This window comes from Sprattus sprattus (genome assembly GCF_963457725.1).
Source record: "Sprattus sprattus genome assembly, chromosome: 5".
NCBI lineage: Eukaryota > Metazoa > Chordata > Actinopteri > Clupeiformes > Clupeidae > Sprattus > Sprattus sprattus.
Window position 1 is genome coordinate 17,481,931 of NC_137924.1, and position 20,784 is coordinate 17,502,714.

Consider the following 20,784-nt stretch of genomic DNA (forward strand, 5'->3'; position numbering starts at 1 on the left):
CTCTCGGCCTGCTGGCTGTTTGAAGTGGGGAGGCCACGAGGAGCCTCGGGGCTCAATGAAGGGGGAACAACACTGGGCTGTTCTGTTTGTTTACCCTTTCGCCAGGCTGACTGAGAGCTGGCAGAAAGCGAACATAGCCCCCCACCTCACCCCACCCCATGCACACTCATGCTTTTGTGTGTGCACCCCCCGACCCAAGAGAGACGTTGGGGTCAGGATGCACATACACACACAAGCACAAATACAAACACATACAAAGACAAGGGCATAGTGGGGAACACTTTTACACTCACACACACACACCCGACGAAAACATGTACTTTAAAAAACAGACACACATACTTTCACCTCCATCAGCCTTTTGCTCTCTCTGACATGCAGACACACACCCAAGTGCCCCCCCGCCCTCCACTCTACCCCAAAAAATACACACAACCTATGTACAAACACCAAACCCTAACCCCCCGCCCCACACACACAGTTTGTCACCCTGTCACCACCAATCATCAGACACCACTCTTAGAAGGATATACTTTCAAACATTTTATAAATTATTTAAAATAATCAACATCACAATAACCAATCAAAGCATTCTTTCAGAGTTCCAAACAAGAGAAGGAAGAGGGAGAAACAGATGGCAGGCATCTTTTGGGATGTGAGGTACAGTTTATCACTAGATGACCTGCATGTGGATGCGGTAGTGCTGTCACTCTGGGCAGACTGAGATCAGATGAAGGTCACTTGCGCTGGACGGCCGAGGCCAACGTGACGATGTTCTGGGCCTGCTTCACCGACGGCATGTCAATCATGCTGCCACGGAAGGTGAACGCACCCTGCGGACCGAAGCACAAGAGATCGGGAGAGGTGAGGAGAGGAGAGGAATGGAGAGACACACACACACACACACACCTGTGCACGGGTTCCTAGACACTTGATGGCACCAGCACTGTAATTAACCAGAATGATAAAGAGAGTCTCTTGCAATGCTTCCTCTTTCCCTATGACTCTGCCCTGTGCTCTCTCTTCCCTTCGCCCTCAATGGCCTGAGTCTTTGGAAAGTCTTTAGAAGATGGTGATTACGACTGGCTCATTTTAAAATGTGGAAATGGGAGAACATGGCCAGACATCTCATGTTCTGCACAAGTTCTGTCTCTTACAAATGTACTTGAGGACTTTAATATGGCCTCACACCCCATTACCATATGTTATTTCACTTGCACTGTAATTGAGGAATAACTTGCTCCTCAGTATAAAGCGGATCAATAAAGTGTTTGAAAGGGGGACACAGAGTGGTGTATGTTTCTTGTTTCAGCTCCTCGATGCCGCGGCTGACATACTGGAGCGTGCTCTCTTGCCAAGATGCTGTATCTCAGGCTACAGAGGAAAAGTGAAAGATGGGGAAAATGGGCCCTGGGCAAATGAGATAATGGCAGAGGTTATTCACAACTTAAATATGCCAAGAAAATAAAATAACTTTGAGGTTTTTAAGTTTAGGAGCCCTTTTTTGTGTTAGTTCAAAACTTTCCGCCTATCAGACTAAAGCGAGCTGTGTTTGAAATGTGCCTCAAATGGGATTTTAAATGGGCTCAGTAAATGAAACATTAATACTGTAATGGAAATTATATTGAACAACATTTTAAAACGAATAACAAATAAAATACTGTTGTGAGAGGAGGCGAAGGGAGGGGAGGGGAGCGGAGGGGACTGGGAGGAGGGCTTTTTAGATTCGGGGTTGCGAGATAATGAATCCACGGCCGAAGGTGGTGGAGGGGGGAGGGGGGGGGGGCAGTTGGGGGAGGGACTAGATCCACTGGAGGTGCCCCCGAGGCTATCCGTAGTGTGGGAATTACTGGGAGCAGCAAGGTGCGGGGCAGATTGTGCAGTGCTGCCACGCCGTCACAAACGCACAGGAGAAAACACAAGAGTCAATGATGCACTAAATTGGGAACAATATCGCTCTACCCTAATTGCTCTCCCCATCATCCATAATGCACTCCGAGTCTTCAGAGCTCTAGACCCATTCACCCACCAGGGCAGATATTACTGCCAGTGCCAAGGAGGTAAAGCACGACACTGGGCAAAGCGGGCACCAAACACAAAACACGTCGAACAAAACAATTACAATCTGTGCATTAGAGAAATGTTGCGCTTTACTTTGTATTGCCGTTTGTTCAATTGCAAGTTTAAATTAGTTCTTTAATGACAATAATAACTATAATAATAATTATCATAATAAAGGAAATTGATTGTGTGAAACCTTGCCCAACTTCTGGTGCTCCTCAAAGGCATGGATGAGCTCCTGAGCCCAGTTGATCCTCTCTGGGCTGGGGGAGAACTCCTCCTGAACCGCCGTAATCTGGTTGGGGTGGATCACCTGCTTTCCTGGTTAAACAAACAAACAAAACAAAAGAAAAAAACAAGAAATGAAGAGGTCAGATTTGAATAAAGATTGTTAGCTGATTTGCATGCTAGACGTATATTTTTGGCAAACTTTGTGTTAATTGAAAAATAGCGTCTGCTAATTACCTTAACTATAACTATGATTAGTCATTGTTAGAGTAGAATGATCATACTAGGTGCAATAAAACACAGCACATTAATTCTTGCTAATTAACAGAAGAGTTATGCTTATAGGGTTGTTTTGTATAAAGTATCACATTTTTGATGCACGTTGATACACAGATCATTTATGTGTTGCACTGCACTAATATAATTAATAGTGGCTACAATGTCAATGCAATACAAAATGTCCCCTTTTCTATCTACCTAATGTCTTCATGATATTCAATATCTTACGCACAATCCCACAAGGCTTTGCTCAGTAACTTTATACATTGGTTCCATAAGAAAGCATCAGAGTACTGACACCATGATTTACAGCCAAAGACAACAGTGTCTCTGAATGTCTGACACCTTTTGTAATTTTCCAGAGATTCCCATTAACATGTTAGGGGGTATTTCCACACAGATACTGAAATGAACACTCAAGGCAGTCCTCAGAAACCGGAGAAAACTGTGGCATGTCTGGTGTGTGAGGTATGCAGTGTCGCGGCAGGGTTTTGAGGTTTTATCTCAGGGGCTGGATTTGGAGGTGGTGTGTGTGTGTGTGTGTGAGTGTTGGGGGGTATGCGCCGGCAGCCTGTCGCCCCTCTCGTGGCCCAAAGCGGCTCCCTGGCCAGCGGTGAATTTGAGGGGCACACAGCGGGGCCGGAGGATGCTATGAATCATGGGTGTCATCCCCGCTTTGGCCCAGAGCCCTGCTGCACTCTCCAACTTTACTGCACGCTTAGTTACACTTCAATCTGAGCCGGGGACGGCGCCGCTGCACACTCTGCTTCTCATTACTGGGGACGTTTGGGCGAGACACACACACACACACACACACACACACTGACTGTCTTTCTCTCACACACACACACACACACACACTCACACACTGACTGTCTCTCTCTCTCTCTCTCTCTCACACACACACACACACACACAGACTGACTCTCTCTCTCACACACACACACACACACACATACACACACACTCACACACTGACTGTCTCTCTCGCTCTCTGACACACACACACACACACACACACACACACACACACACACACACACACTGACTGCACACACTCAACTCACTCACAAACACAGATATATATACGATTGCGCACAGACACATACATAAGGACAAACTGTGTGCACAAATCAGAATCAAAACAGAAAGGACAACACTCCCAGTACACATCCATTTAGACCGTATAAATGCATGAATAAATGCAAGAATGCGTAAACATAAAAAAAGACAGGCACACACACACGCAAACAGGGAAACACACACAAGCACACAGCTATAGATGTCAGGCCTAAAAGTATGTAATATGTGAAAAGCCCAGCTATGTGTGTGTTAATGACCAGCCTTAAGGTTGAAGAATCGGCGGCGACAATAATACAGGAGCGTGAAATCCCTCTTGATGAGACGCAGGCCAGCATTCGGCTTCCTTACATCTCCGAGCAACACCAACGCCTCTCTCCCCGGGCTGACACCCTCACAAAAAACACATGCTCCATTTCATCTCTTTTTTCCTCTTCTCCGATGTCTGAACTCTGTTTTTGGTGTAAAACCAGGACAGATATATTTATATATTTTTTTTAGCTGTTCGAAACATGAAGGCCACCGTCCCTCTAGCAACTAAAGGTGACAAGCTTGGAGGCTGACAAGGATTTGGGGCACAAGACCCACACCGTCGTTGCACCCTTTTCTTTTGTTGGGACTTATTAGAGTCCTGTCCAAATTGCTCAGACATAATCCCTTCGTACATTCGTTTCTTTTTTTTTCCTTTCTGGGATCAGACCTGGACTGATAATGAGCGAATGAAAAGACCGTCCCTAAGTGACAGAGCTGCGGCCGAGGGCCTGCGGGAAACCTTCACTCCCGAGGCTCAGTGCCGACGATGTCTCAAATCCTTAAAGGTAGCTGACTGACTGGCAGCAGCAGCACAGTTCTCACCCTGTGAGAAAGCCATTAGACTCATCGCCTTGCCTTGCCTTGCCTTGCCTCGCCTCTCCTCTCCTCTCCTCTCCTCTCCTCTCCTCTCCTCTCCTCTCCTCTCCTCTCCTCTCCTCTCCTCTCCTCTCCTCACCTCACACACAGGGCCTGTCAGGGGTATCTAGGAGATATTTCAGCTTTTTTGAGTGTTTTGCCGTACAGTGTAATTAGGCCCGAATGTCGTAGGCATTCTGAAAATAAGACTCGTGGAAACAGTGTATTTCTTCGCTCGCAGGCGATGAGAGGCGGCTAGTGTAATTGTTTGGGAGATTTTAGTCCGCAATTCAAATTTGTATTATCCACAAATAATATGACAGTTCAGTGTTTCATTCAGGCGCAGACGGACGGACACACACACACACTCCGTATCCTGAATTTCCACAGAAACAGTGTTTTCTTGCACAGGGCATCTCAGAGGGTAATGTTTTTTTCCTAAGCCCGGTGGAGTGCACCGCTTCTTTCGGTCCCCAAGGACGAGTCGTGTTGGATCAACAGCCTAAAGAGGAGGCTCTCGGCCTGCGTCCGCGACGCCCATTCCAGAAAAGGCTCACAGGGGGTAGTTCCCGTGCATCAACAAAATATGCCCCTTCCCAGTACTGCCACCTGTTCCCCCCACCCCCCTGTCCTCTGCACTAAGCCAGCCAGTAACAGCCCCGCCAGAGAGGCCCAGTCAGGTCCAACCGACCGGTCCGCCATTGGTTCCCCCCGCATTGCATCATTCCCACTTCCTCTGGCTCCTTGGCCAATCGCAGCCTGCCATCTGGTGCCTGGGCTTCTGATTGGAGACTCTCTGCTTAGCAGACTGCCACTGGCCTGAGGATGCTGGCAGTCAGTGCTTTTGTCAAATTTAGATCAAATTAGACTCTAGTTAGCCAGCACTGTTCTTTCAGAGCACAGAATCACTGATTGCTCTGAAACGTGTCATACACAAACCGTTACATGATACATTTAAAATGGCAAAAGGCAAACTATTTTAATTCTTAACATTTACTGAGAAATTCTCTGATTGTACATATATTTTTTTCTCTAGATATATACATATTTGAAAAATAGATAAACAATTCTCACATATAACAAATATTTACATCCATCTCTAACCCTTGGAGTTGCTAAAATCAAGCAAAAATGCTTACTACCAGCAAAAACACAAGTAAGAGAGAGTGCTCTGAAGAAAAATAATAACACCAATAATCATAATGGTCCAAGCTCCATTAAGTGCCACCATCAAGCTCCCTCTTCTGTGAAAATAACATCAACTCTCATGCGCTGGATAAAAGAAGCTCAGCAAGTCCAAGGTCAGTTATTGGGCAGGTAAGGCTTTGAGCGGAGAGTATTACTTAAGTAAGCAGAGTCTGGCCAGTAATAGCCACTAACTAAGATTACACGATACCAGGCCTATGCCATTAAGCTGTTAATCCTGGGCGCTTTGCACATTCTATTTAATATCAAATTCAATCAACATTTTTTTTGTTTGACTTCTGTAGGACTTGCTATTGGTCTGCATAAATATTCATGCCGGCAGAAAAAAAAAAAAAAAACAGTGCAAAAAAAGAAATGCACAAGCAAAAAAAAACACTAAAAATAATTTAGCCTAATTTCTAAAATATCTATTAGTTGACATGAGCCCCACATCTAAAGGGGATACGGGCAGAGTTGGTCTCAGTGAGCAGCAGCCTGCCAGATCAGGGGCCTGGAGGGAATAGCACTCCTCCGAACTCACCGCAAAAGGCCTGCCCTGGGAGATGCCTGTTTTTAATTGCGGTCAAGAAGCGGACCACCACCACACTGCTGTCACATGAGTCCTCCGCTCTGTTCCTTGCCACATGCACACAAGTCCGACTCCCCCTTCCCCCCACTTTTGCTCACCACCACTCGTTTTATTTGGTTGCTGTTTGCCGTCGTTCTTTTTGCCCTCCTCACACTGTCAGTGTAAACTGTTAATAGTGGCCTTCGCTAGAGTTCTCCTTGCCAAGGGAGAATAGCGGTGGCAAAGGAGGTCAGAGTTTAAAGGGGTGTGTGTGTGTGTGTGTGTGTGTGTGCGGGGAGCCTGTTGTGATATTGGCCGTCTTGGGGCAGGGCACACACTGCTCGGGTAGCCCACAGCATGCATGGCCGCCGCCGTTACTAACAGGAAGAAGGAGCGGCTAAGCCTGGTCCTCGTGGCAGACACCAAGTCAAAACACCCAAACACCCAAACACCCAAACACACACTTCACCCAGACCAGCTTGTGTGTCTGTGGCTGACTGATTTTGGATACACCACTAAACCAACCCGAACCTTATTTAATAATTCATATTTAAAACGGCACTAAGTGGAGAAAATATTCAGCTAGCAGTTCAGCTGATCCATCACTAGTTTGAGACCATTGGTTGAATAGTATTTATTTTTGCCAGTAAATGATGCCATGGCTGTAGGATAATTTTTTCAGCACTGCTGCTGGTTTAGGGTGGCAGTATCAGCACCTCACTGAATGAAGTGGAGCCACAGATCATTGAGTAATTATGGGATCACCATCTTCATTCATATTCAAAGGACATTATTTGTGTGGCCGCCGTTCGGACGGCCAAGAATTAGGCGACGAGAAGAAATCAAACAACCCAGCACAGGACGGGAAAGAAGGGAAGGAAGAAAAGGGAGAAAAAGGGATGGAGGGAAGAGAAAGAGAGACAAGACTCTGTCCTGCTCTGCTTCGGGGGGATAGGAACTGTTACTGTATACATAGATTAGCAGGGGTAACACTGTGCATTCGGCAAACAGCAATTATGTATTCATTAGGCGAGGCCCCGAAGGAGGAGGAGGAGGAGGAGGAGGAGGAGGAGGAGGAGGAGGAGGAGGAGGACGATTTCCAGCCTCCCGTGGCCAGTTACACACACACCAGGACTCCACTCCCGTTGCCTGGCTACAAACCCACACAGAGCTTAGCTGCGAACGCACGCACACCCATCTCCCCTCCATCAGACCATCGAAAAACACACACTGGCTTACACACACACACACACACACACACACAAACACACACACGCCCTCTTGCAAACACACACACATACACACACACACACACACACACACACACACACACACGCACACATGCCATATAAGCACTCATCACTTTTCCTGTAATTGTCCACAGAAATGTCACAAGCTGCAATTGACATTTTTGCATTACGTCCTGGTCTTTTCCCTGAACAAATATCTGCAGCTTCAGGAGCGCAGCTCTGTTCCTCAGCCTTTTGTTGGGAGTAATATCTTTGGAGCTGATGACACTACGCTAATGAACACAGCAAACGAGAACTGCACACAGAGAAAAAGAAAAACAAGAGAGAGAAGAGGAAAAAGAGTTACAGGGAACGAGCAGAGAAGGAAGGGGGGTTGAGTAAAAGGTGAGAGGGAGTGCGAATACAGGACCCAAAAAAAGGAACCAGTCTTTGGGGAAGGGGGATACGGTGTTCTAGATGCAGAGGAGGGGCCTGGCTCTCCTGGCTGGTGTGTAGGTAGGAGCGCTATATGGTTGCAGGTGCAGCACTGGTGCGGAGGGAGAGTGGAGCTGTGTGTGTGTGTGTGTGTGTGTGTAGCAGTCTGTGAGGAGGAGTGTTTGTGGCGAAGTGAGGAAGAGGCACTCCAGCGAGGGAATTGACGGGGTGGGATTATAGCGGAGTGACCTTTAACTCAAACTTCAGCAGAAGGCACTGTTTATGGCTAGGTATTGGAATACAAGCAGTTTCCTTCTGAGGTCTCGAGACACATATCTTTGGGAGAATGATGGGGAGATGGAACTGTCTCACAGGTGCTTTGATGAGCAGGGCTGCCCTAGAAATCTTAACCGTATCGGTAGTTCATTTGAAACTCAAAAAAATAAATCCTCAGAGTGATTTAGTAGGAACGACACTGGGACAACCCCACGCTGGACGGATACTCATTTGCGTTGTCAGAATTTAAAGTTATTCATGCATATATCAAATTGTAGATGTGCTGTCAATTATATTCAATTTAATCAACATGTACTGTATAGTCACAGAGATAAAAAAAACAACAACAACAGGCTAATAGCATAGCTATTAGTTACGAGGGAGAGATTGTGCAGGAGGAGGTGCGGTTGACGGCACTGTTACTGCCGTATGTGTGTTGGTGTGTGTGTGTGTGTGTGTGTGTGTGTGTGTGTGTGTGTGTGTTTGGGGTGGGGAGGGAGAGAGGAGTACTGAGTGTAGGAGGAGCAAAGCGGAGCCATGTGTTCCAGACAGACAAACAGGATGGGGGAGGAGAGAAGAGAGGGGTCAGGAGGCGCAGGCAGGCGGGTTTGTTGGAAAGGGAGGGAGAGAAAGGAGGAGGAAGGAAGGGAGGAAGGAAGGGGGAAGCCGTACCGGTGAAGCCCATGAGCGCGCCTTCCCTGGCCTGTTGCCGGAGCCCGTCGCCGTCCTGGTAGTCGATGTAAACAAGGTCGATGGCTTGCAGGCCAAACGCCTTGGTGGTCACCACCACCTTCTGCCGGGCGTAGAGCAGCTCGCGGGCGTCTTTGGTGCGCGTGGCACCTGCAGCGGTGGTGGGTTAGAAGGGAATGCAGACATTATAGCAAACTACTTCAAAACCAACAGATTTCAAAAACATTTTCTTCCATGAATGTCCTTACTCAAGTCATGCATACCAAGAATATACTATTTAAATATAGTGCTATCCGTAGATAACTAGTAGCTAATAAGTATTCTAGCACTTACATACAGTGATTCTGACAGTGATCTAGGAACTAAAGTCAGTATAGGAGAGGGGAAGCATAAATATATAACTAGACTTAATCCATTGTAGTTTCCCTGATAAAAAGGCGACGGTAGAGTAGAGAGCGAACCTATGCTGGCACAGAAGTCGTCCGAGCCGAAGACCACGCCGTCGTGATGCAGGCCAGCCTTCGGCCCGAGCTCCCGAACCTCCTTACACACAGCCTGTCAGCAGCAGAACAGACACAAAGGGCTGGGTGAGTTTGAGTGTGAGTGAGTGAGCGAGAGAGTGTGTGTGTGTGTGTGTGTGTGTGTGTGCGCAGCAGCAGTCAGACGAAGCAGGCAGCCTGGCAGTCAGTCAACTCACCCAGTCAGGCAGCTCGTATTTCCACCATTACCGCCTAATATCGTTGCCACACACACACACACACACACACACACACACACACACACAACACACACACACACACACACTTTCCTCATGGACAGCCATCGTAACAAATATGCCAGCTTCTAATATAAGCGTGCTTTATTCATTCAATCACTCATACACACACACTCACTCACACAGAAATAATTATCCACTACAATTAATGATCAAGTAGTCATTTCTCACCACAAACAACAACAACAACAAAAAAAGATTAAATCTGTCACTCTGTGAATCCTGTCCCAGGCCGGGGAATCTGTAGAGAGTAGCGGGACAGAGGGAGAGACAGAGAGGGAGAGACAGAGAGAGTGAGAGAGAGAGAGAGAGAGAGAGAGAGAGAGAGAGAGAGAGAGAGAGAGAGAGGGGTTTGGAATGTGATATGCAGTTGTGTCAAGCATGGAACAGATGGAATTTGTCTGAGGCTTTTGTAGGGTTCCAAATTAATTTCACTTCTCGCTGTGACACAGCGATATTTTCCTGTCGTGGCTCTGTGGACTTGGCCCAGCCGGCACGACAGCCAGTTCCAGAGAAGACAAGGAGAAGAGGGGGGGAAAAAAATGAAACAAAAACAAAAGTAGGGTAAATAATCAAAAAAGCTGTAAAAGGACAGCTGCCTCCCCCCAAAAATCATGCCCTCTTCCCCTCTTCCCGAGGAGGGTGACAGAGAAGGAAATCTCACTGCGCCCAGTTTTTAACTGGAGACTAATTAAAATGGAAAGTCAGACTGAAAGTGACTTCTGAAAAGAGTGTAAAGAACATGTGAGCGCGTGCACACATACACGAACACACACACAACCACACACAAACGCGTAAACACACACACATAAACACTTACAAATAAATAAAAAATAACTTTGATTGCTTTTGCAGTTTGAAATCAGGTAGCGCTCCCTGACACGCGTCTTCACGCGTCTCTTTGCATCTACACAGAGCAGGTTATGGGTGCAGCGTTTTTCCCCGTGCGTTTGCATTTTTCCCTCGTCTTCAGGCAGCCGCTAATTTACCTTAAAATTTAGCAGACCCACAGCAGTTTCCACGAAGGTGACTAACCGGATAGGCTCCGCCAACACCCGGCCTTTCAAGTGCCGCTGAAATCTGTCAACAAACTGGAAACACAGGAGAAGGCCCTGTCATTAATTATTCGAATTAATTACGTTCAATGTCACAGCTCTCATTTTTCTTAACACAAGAGAAAACAAAAAAATATATACATATGATTATATATCATATTGCCTTCATGAAAGGAAAAGACCATGATGTGTCCTTGAGTTACAGCTAAGAGTCCAACAAATATACCTAGGAGACATGTTATTTGGGAGAGAGAGAAAGAGAGAGCGCGACAGAGAGAGAGACAGACAGACAGAGACAGATAAAGGGAGAGAAAGAGACAGAGAGAGAGAGAGACAGAGAGACAGAGAGAGAGAGACAGAGAGACAGAGAGAGAGAGACAGAGAGAGAGACTGAGGGACTGGTGGTTAGATGGGTGTGGAAGGGTTGAGATTCCCCTCTCCTTCATGCTTGCACCATCTCTCTGTCTGCCCCTGGGATCTGCTGCTTCACAGAACCCCTCTAGACAGCCAGCATGTGCCTGGACGCTTTTTGGAGGGGAGTAACAAGAAGAAAAAAACACAAGACAGAGAGAGAGAGAGAGAGAGAGAGAGAGAGAGAGGAAAAAGAATAAAAAGGAAGACACAAGACTCAAGGCAGCTCTTTCAAAGTATTTCATTAGAGTGTTCGACCATTTTTTTTATTTATTTGATTTTTTTTTTTTGCTAGTTCCCCCGGTGTAGACAGAGGGACGGGCGAGCTGTGTGACAATCAGAGTGTGATATGACACTTCTGCCGCACTTTCATTCCGTGCCGCTTCCCCTCCACTATTTGAGCTCACCTAAGAAGGCTTTAAAATGAAGTTTAGTTCTTTGAAGACCAAAGCATTCCAATTTTTTCCAACAGACCAGTTCACAGCTAGGTCTGCACTGCCAGTGGGGTAGCCCAAATTCCAAAATCTATCATCTGGAAACACACAAAAGCTCCCTCTGTCAGATATTTCCTTTTAAAGCCAGTCGAAAAAAAAGAGAACGGGAGAGAGAGAGAGAGAGAGCGAGGGGGTGGATGGGGGGAACTAAAAAAAACTCAAAGTAGATATGTGTAATTCCATGTCCCCCCTCCATCTCTCTCTCCTCTCTCTCTCTCTCTCTCTCTCTCGCTACCCATTTTACACACAGGAGACAGAGGATCAAAATCACCTCAGGTAAGTCAACACATTTTTTTTTTTAAGTAAAGACAAAAATATCCCACACACACACTTGTTTTAGCTCAAAGAATATTCCTTTATTGAAGGGTTTTATTTTTTTAAATAGGGAGGGAATTTTAATCATCTCGCCATTCAATCTCAGTTGGATAAATCATATCTGAGAGATTTGCATAAATATAAACCATCAAAGACTTTTCATCTTCAAAGGGGTTTTCAAGACCCAATAAGCTTTGTACTGTAATCATCTGAGGTCACCACCCTGCAAGGGGCAATGCTGCTATGGCAACATAAAAACTAACGCTGAAGGCTTAGCATAATGTTGGCGCCCCCACCCACACCCCACACCCCCTTCCCAGTCCCCCCTGTTACAACCCACACCCCCCCACTCCACGCCAGCAGAAAGAAATCAGTGTTCCCAAAGAGCAACGCTTGTTTGGCCAAGGCTCAATTTCCTTCTTCTCAGCGTTTATCACAGGCTATATTTCCAGCTTTAGTAGCCAAAGTCTGTGTGTGTGTGTGTGTGTGTGTGTGTGTGTGTGTGTGTGTGTGTGTGTGTGTGTGTGTGTGTGTGTGTGTGTGTGTCTGTGTGTGTGTGTGTGTGTATGGGGGGGAGGGATTATTATTATGGTGGCCATTTCCGGTGCTGGGTGGCAGATTTGGTGCGTTTGTGTGGAGTCCCTCCCGCCACTTCGTCCCCACCACTGCCACCGCCCCCTACCACCACCCGCTTGATGCACTACCGCCCCACAATGCACTCCACAGCCACCCTTAACAGGCGTCATGATTGAGTGGGCCATTAGGAATCTCTACGAGCAACGTCAAATTACAGGTATGCCTTTCACCTGCTGAAATACGCCGATGCCGACCCCTGAATCGAACATGTTTATTCAATCTGGCGCGGCCATTTCACATTTGGACACGTGCCTTAAGATGAGAAACGGTCATTGTTGGCTTTCTTTTTTTAAACCTTAAAAGAGGGTCCTTGTGGTCGTCAATGGCGTGGAGACGCCAAAGCCTTCTAAGACTTCTTCTGTCCCCATCAAAATCCCCTCTCACCAACCATGAGCCATATTACCCGGCCTTAAACCGCAGTGAAGGGGGGAAAAAGTGGAGGATTTGAGAAACTGATTACAGGAGAAGAAGGGGGAACCCGACAAAAAAACACGAAAGACTGAAAGAAAGAAAAAAAGAAAGAAAGAAAGGAAGGACAGAAAGAAAGAAGAAAAGCGAAGGCAAGAAAAGAAAACAGAAGGGCGGCAAGTGGACAAGTTTCAATTAATTCCTTTCAAAAGGAGGGGAAGATTAAATGTTTCCGGCCTGCTGAAGTGTTCATTTCACAGAGGGCCCAAAAGAAGAAGAAGAGAAAGAAAATAGGGGAGGGAATGAGAAGAGAGCGAAAGAGAGAGAGGGCCAGAAAGAGAGAGAGAGAGAGAGAGAGATAGAGAAAGAGTATGAGAGAGAGAGGGACTTGAGCTGCTCTTTCAGTCTCTCGTGAGCACCCAATAGAGGCGGGCCAAAAGAATGCACACGGCTCCGAATTTGCGGGAGGATTGTCAGTGGACAAAGGACAGCGTTACGCCTGTTGTAGTCCAATAAGCCTTGTCAGTCAAACAAGTGCACTGAGAGAGGGGAGAAAGGCCCAGCAAAAGATTTTCACACAAAGGGAAACAAGTAAGCCCATCTTTTAGCAACAAATCAGTCTAGAGGTTCCTCTCCCAATAGCAATAAAAAAAGGGGGCAAAAATAAACAACAGAGGGATTTACGGCTCTGGCTACAACACAGAGGGAAAACGAAAAGTGTGGAAGAAAGAATGAAAAAGAGGGAGAGAGAGAGAGAGAGAGAGACACACACAGACAGACAGACAGAGAGAGAGAGAGAGAGAGAGCTAGAAAAAAAAAAATAAGGCCTGCAGAATAGCAACTCCAAATCTCTAAGGACCAGTTAGCAAGTGTTTAATCCACAACAGACAACTTGGGGAAACCAGAAAAAAAAAACACTCTCTGAAAAACAAACACACACACACACACACACACACACACACACACACACACACACACACAGACACAGACACAGACACAGACACAGACACAGACACAGACACAGACACAGACACAGACACACACACACACACACACACACACACACACACACACACACACACACACACACACACACACACAAAAAGACACAAAGGAAGGAGGAGACAGAGAGTGTGAGCGGGCTACGGAACTCCATTCACAGTTAATTCCGTATGAAGCAGGTGACACTGGCTGATTACGCCTCTGGAATAAAAGGAAAATAATTGATTATTAAACCGCCATCAGCTTGATAGGGTTGTTGTGGCTTGCAACATCAAGCAGGACAAAACAGATTCAGTAAGCTAATATGGCAAGAGCCCTGTGACTGAACGCATCACAACACAACCCTAAAACCAACCCAAGGAAGAAAAGGATAGACATTCAACACATTGTTTCAAAATACGTCCAATTGAGTGATGTCACCCTAATGACATTTAAAAAATAAATTAATGTAAAAACGTATTGGCCTTTTAATGATGAAACCCAATCTATCTCTCTCTTTCTTTTGCTCTCTCTCTCTTTCTCTCCTCCCCGCTGGGTCCTGACGCTATTCCATGTTCAGGGTCTGTGTAAAGCATGTTCCATGCACCATTGTACGTGCGCGCGCATGCAGTCTCGTCAACTAGTCAAGTCACCATGTACTGTATCGCATCATGTCCCACCAATGCACCTGGAGGGAGGTCATGTCAGTACTACTGAGCAGCAGGGAGAGAGCGAGAGAGAGAGAGAGAGAGAGAGAGAGAGAGAGATGGTGGGAGGGAGAAGGAGAGTGATAGAGGGGTTGAGAGGGCTTGCTAAGGATTCCCCTGGAGGCCACTGGATTTGGTGCAGCTTTTACAAGCGATAGAAAGGTTTATCAGAAGTAGGTTGTGGAGGGTACAAACACTCTAAATGGGAAAGAGTATTACTGCCAATCTCTGGGGTGCGCGTCTGAGTGAGGGGAGAGAGCCTGGCCTTGAGCCCTGGGAGTGTGTCAGAATCATTTCATATCGCACACTTGCTGATCTTTACTGGGCTGAAGTGTCCCACATGTTTCCAATATACACAGTCCACACAGTCGCATTAGTGCGAGCGATTACATACAGCCATAAAACTTCCCATACATTATTGCTCAGGTTCTGTAAGTATGGTAGTCAGAGGTCAACACTTTTTTGGTTAGCTGAACTGTTTGTGGTTTTCTCTCCCACGAGGCTTCAGGTTTTTCTCTCTCTTTTTTTTTTGAGGGTGACGGGAATGCAAGGGAGGGGGGTCATGGAAAAAGGAAGAATAAAATGAGAGTGAGGGAGAGAGGGAGAAAAATGGACTGAACACCTGTCGGCAATTAAAAAGGGAAGAAAGTAAGCACGGCCCAGGAAATATATGAGCACTAATTAAGGCCACTAGTTAAAAACTTCCTGTTCCTTTCGCCCGGAGTAGACTGTGGGGACCAGACTGGGCCCCCTACCCCCTAACAGTACCACACCTCCCTTCCCTTCCCTTCTCTCCTCCCTCCCTCCCTCCCTCCCTCCCCGGCTTCCTCCCTCTCTACCTTCCTCCTCCTAGTTAAGACGTAGCGACACCTCCCCACCCCCACCAGCATCCCTTTCAGGTCATTTCAAACAGAATCACGCAGTGCAGCTGAATAAGGCAGATTTCTGATCCTCACTGCAGATTTCTTGGAACGGGATAGAGTTTGAATGGGAGGGTATTTCTGGGTGTGTGTGTGCTTCTGCTTCGTGAGGTAGGGTTGGGGGTAGGTTTGTGACATGGGGGAAGGGGAGTTCTGGGTGGTGTTTGGGGTCACCACTACCACGCCCCATCCCCCCCCTCCCAGTGGTACCAGCAACACCTTGAGGAGGGGAGCACGTGGGTCCAGCATATGGAGGCGATCAGGGAGACAGGTGGTTTAATGATGTCACTGTGTCTTGACCTCTGGACTACCGGCCGTCCGAGCTGCAGACGTTTTACAGAAAGCCACGGGCACCGAGGGGATTGACGCTCCCGGTCTCTCTGGGTCCTGATGCCACATACAGTATCCACTGGCCCGACAATGACAGAGACGTGGGGATCAAGCTGTCTTTTGGATGTGAGGACTCAGCTCTTTAAAGATGATGAAGTGTCCTGAAGCTTTGTTCATACTCACTCATTTTCAGTACTCTGTGCTCTGTGCTCTTGCTCCTTAATTTATCTCCTCTCTCTCTTTTTTTTATACCTCTCTTAAGTGTTCATTATCTTCTGTGTGTTGCTATTCTCATGATTGTGACCACTTAGCGATGTTCCACCCTGCGAAGGCCTGCCGCTCGCCAATGCCACAGTGGGTAGTAGCCACTCTGAGCCGAGAGGGTTCTTATTTTCAGACACGTCTGACTTCTAAGGCCAATTTCAAAATGTCATCGCTTTCTTGAGCGGACGCCAAGAAAAACACTCTGCTGCTCCCTGGGCACGGCAACAGGGATCAATTCCCGTTTTACAGGGAAATGGAAAAGTTTGTTATTATTGCTTTGAAGAGACCTGTGGTTTCCCCTTACTTCATGACTTTATACATGGAGACTGCTGTGCTCTGTACAGATGGTGAGGTTGGAGGAAAAAAAGAGAGAAGGAGAAAGAGACAGAAAGAGAGAGGAAGAGAGATAGAGAGAGAAGGAGAGTGGGGGAGAGAGAGGGAGAAGGAAAGGGTGAGAGAGAAGAGAGAGAGTGAGTGAAGGTAAGAGAAAGAGAGAGAGAGAGAAGATAGAGAGAGAGAGGGTGAAGGAAAGGGAGGGAGAGGAGAGAAAATGTCACGGGTATTTTTAGTGTTTCTCCCTTTTATTATTTTTCTGCTCGGGCTTCTACTGGAAGGCCTTCCCATGGCTATGCTGTGTGTGCTGTGTGTGCTGTGTGTGCTGTGTGTGCTGTGTGTGCTATGTGTGCTGTGTGTGCGGCGTGCTGATTTCAGAGGGGCAGGCCATAAGGCCATGCTAATACCATGGGACACGGAACAATTAAATGCCCCTGATTGATTTTCACACTGCCTTGGAATTCTTGTCGGAACAGAGGGATGGTCACAGTCGTAGTGTCATCCGCACACAGGCTTGCTGGAGGTCAAACTGTTTTGTCCCGGCTGCCGCCTTTTCCCTCCTGACCTGCATGCCTGTTCTTAATATACCACCATGACATCATTCCTCTTTGACAATGTTTTTAACATGTAAATGTAAATTTCGTGACCAAGCGTAGATGATTGATTTGAGATGAAATGCTTCATAATATGCTATCCACTAGATGTGTTTAGAGATATGTTATATGTGTCCAATAGCTGAACCCACGTGTGTGTGTGTTAAGAGATACCGACAATGAGTTAAATAGAGGGAAAGAGGGAATTGGGGGGGGGGGGGGGTCGCTATACATGAACTCACTTTTTATCAGACTGCACCTGTCATGGTAGCCTCAAACTTGTAAGGGTGACATGTTTAAATGACAGTTCCCAAGGTAGTGTACGGTGAAGGGTGAGGATGGCAGACCTGAAGTGTGAAGGGGGGTTGGGAGGAAAAACGTCCTAGAACAAAAATTCAACCCATAGTACCTCCATTTCTGCTTCCTGGAACTGAAGCCATCAATCCTGAACAAAATGTTTCCTCATTGGTTCCACACAGAGAACTGATATGTTCTTTAAACAGTTCTGTGTTGCTCCACGATATTCTACCACGAAATAGTACACTGGAACACCTCTACTCAAAGGAGAATATTTAAAGCTCTACTATAAAGAAGCAAGTCAAATAACCATGAGATGCTCACAATTGCACACTTCTCAATACTAAGAATACAATCCCTGACATTTGAGACACTCAGAAAAAAACAGCATTCCCTCTATTCTGATATCTAGAGACTGCAGATCTATGAAGCGAGAATATTCACTCTTTGGCAAAAAGACTTCCCTGGAGAACTAGGCACTGCTATGAAGTTGATACCCATTACCCAAAGGCTCCCTGAAACCCATTCTGCACAAAACCCCTATTCAGGGAATTGAAAGAAGAACTAGTGACACATTTAATAACACATTTAACATATAATAATACATTAAAATATATTTAATAACACAATACAAACAAACCATATTGTATTGACCATTTAACTGTACCACAGGTAAGCTTAGATAACTAGGTAAGCTAGTAATTAGTTAGCTTAGTTAACTAGGTAAGCTAGTAATTCGTTAGCTTCGTTATCTAGGTTAGCTAGTTAGTGAGTGTGGCAGCAGTAGAGGCCACTCACCCACTGCACCTCTCCCGTGTCCTCCACCTTGGGCAGCATGAGGGCAGTGGGCAGCACCTCGGCCCCCAGGATCACCTCCAGGTCGGCCTCGGCCAGACCGCTGGACACAGAGTTGACCCGCACACACTTCTCTGTCCGGCCCACGTCCAGCTCCGCCAGCATCTTAGGGATGGTCTCCCGCGCCTCTGCCTGGGGTAGAGAGAGAGAGAGAGAGAGAGAGAAGAATGAAAAAGAATGAAATAAAGAAAGAGACAGAAAGAGAAGAGATGGATAAATTGGTAGATTTCGGGGGCAATAGTGGTTCAGGAGGTAAAGACTTATTCAGCAATCGGAAGGTTGTTGGTTTGATCCCGACTTCTCCTCACCAAGTGTCAAAGTGTCCTTGAGCAAGATATAGAACCGCCAACCACTCCCGATGTGCAGGTTTATAGATAGTAGCTTCTGCCATCAGTGCGTAAATGGGTAAATGTCTGAGGCATTCATCTGTAAAGCGCTTTGAGTGCTCTGTGAGTAGAAACGCGCTATATAAATGCAGTCCATTTACCATTTACCATTTAGAGTACTTTAGTTCTTCCCAATGGGAAATTTCAGTGTTGCAGCAGCAATTCACATAAATGACAATGATGTGTAGTATCAATTATGTCGAGTAGCTTGTGCAACATTGTTCTCTCCACAACCAACTCAAGGGGCTCCAGAGCAATCCGCAGCACCCATAGCCTTCTTGATCAGTTTGTTCAGTTTCTTACAGTTCCTGGCTCTGAAGCTGCTACCCTAACAGATAGCTGCAAAGAAAGCTGCACTTCCTACAACAGACCGGTAGAAGATGCGCAACATTTTAAAGGTCATCATTCATTGACCTAAGCTTCCTCAAAAAGTAGAGTTTGCTCTGTCCCATCCTATAGACAGCCTTAGTGTTACATTCCCAGTCCAGTCTGTTGTCCAGGTGAATGCCCATGTATCTGGGGCCCTGCACCACGTCCACCTATTCTCCCTGGATGGTAAGAGTGTTCGGCTTAGTTCTGTTCATCTTTAATGTCACAAACATCTCCTTTGTGTTGGTCACATTTAAAAGAAGATGGTTGCTTCCACACCATGCCACAACGCGGTACACCAGTTCCATGTACTCAATCTCCTGTCCACCACTGACACACCCCACAACTGCAAAAGCATTAGAACTTTTGTGTAGATGACATGACTCTGAGTTGTGTTGGAAGTCTGGGGCCGTATTCACAAAGAATCTTAGGGCTAAAAGTAGCTCATAAGTGGCGAATTTAGGAGAAACTCCTAAAAATAATGGGCGTGTCAGTCTTAAATGTAGGACTCCTAATTTTTTTTACTAAGAGCAATTCACAAAATATTTTATCCCTAAAAGTAGCACCTAAGTCTAGGACAGCTTAAAACTCCTCATGAGGACTCCTAAGTCACTAAGACCTATTCACAAAAAATCGTAAGATGGCTGCAGCCGACTTGGAATTGATAAAAGACATTGCTTAAACCGTGAAGGTATTAATATTGTCGTAGAATTAGCGCGGGATGCAATGACGCCTTTAAACAACGATGTGTCCCGAAGTGAAATGTTTGGAAACATAAAGATAGGCTATTTGGCTTCGCGGAAAACGCAAATGACGACACTGGGGATCATCATTCAGCCGTTTAATTCATCAAACTATCAACGCACTGTAGACCCCACATCATCCAACAGTTGGATGTATATTACTTGTGCATTTCAACGCAGAGCGGTCTGCAGCAGGTTTTTGAGAACTTACCAGCTGGATGCCGCTGGGGTGACAGTGGCTATTGGTCCTGGGACCAGTAGGCTTTCGCTGAGGCTATACGTTTCACGTTCGTTTCGCTTTGATCAATTAAGATTGGAGGGCTTAAAGGGCCGCATGTGCTGCTATTTGAAGTGGTCAAGGGCTGGAAATGTAATAGCCTTACAGTTTCCTGGGTGCTTTAATTATTACTGCCTTGATTACATGCAATTGCCATATTTTATATTGATCGCTTTATATTTCTCTTAACGTGCAAAGTGTCATTCCCGTTGGATGCTCAAACTTGTCATCATGCGTGTGCATTCTGCTAACTGCACTGTCCATAACTATTTAATATGACTTAATTTGAAGCCTAGGTTATTCTCTTATTTTCAGTCGATATAGTGGGATTGTTAGAGAGACGTCACGAATGAGTTTTTAATGAGAGAGCCTGTCAACAACCAATCACCGTCCTCACCCCTTCTAAACTCGTGCATGAGAAGCGACGTCATCCATAGCAACGGAGTTTTTATCTTAAGCTTAGGAGTTGGTATTATCCTTAGTATGAGTAGGTCTCAGAGCCGTTGTGAATCACTTTTAAGAAATTACTCCTACGTAAAAGGTTTTAGCGCGAGTTAGGAGCACTCCTAGTGGTAAGATAAAAGGCTTTGTGAATACGGCCCCTGATGTATACAGGGTGAAGAGTAAAGTCCCCTTCAATGCTACTGTGCTGCTAACCACCTGCCTAGACACATATCCCCTCAGACGCAAAAACTGTGCTCTGTCCGTCTGGGGGT

At 46.2% G+C, this 20,784-nt stretch overlaps 1 protein-coding gene across 1 annotated transcript in view; it reads right to left on the bottom strand.

The window, feature by feature from the left end:
* Nucleotides 1-579: 579 nt before the first annotated feature.
* Nucleotides 580-20,784, bottom strand: part of clybl (citrate lyase beta like) — a 70,563-nt gene continuing 50,358 nt past the window's right edge. The window contains exons 3-8 of the mRNA XM_080838696.1: nt 18,237-18,425; nt 10,684-10,785; nt 9,381-9,474; nt 8,902-9,069; nt 2,258-2,382; nt 580-833 (exon numbers count right to left, since the gene is read on the bottom strand). Coding sequence (XP_080694822.1) covers nt 738-833; nt 2,258-2,382; nt 8,902-9,069; nt 9,381-9,474; nt 10,684-10,785; nt 18,237-18,425 — 774 coding nt within the window. The 3' untranslated portion in view covers nt 580-737. The remainder of the gene's footprint in view (nt 834-2,257; nt 2,383-8,901; nt 9,070-9,380; nt 9,475-10,683; nt 10,786-18,236; nt 18,426-20,784) is intronic.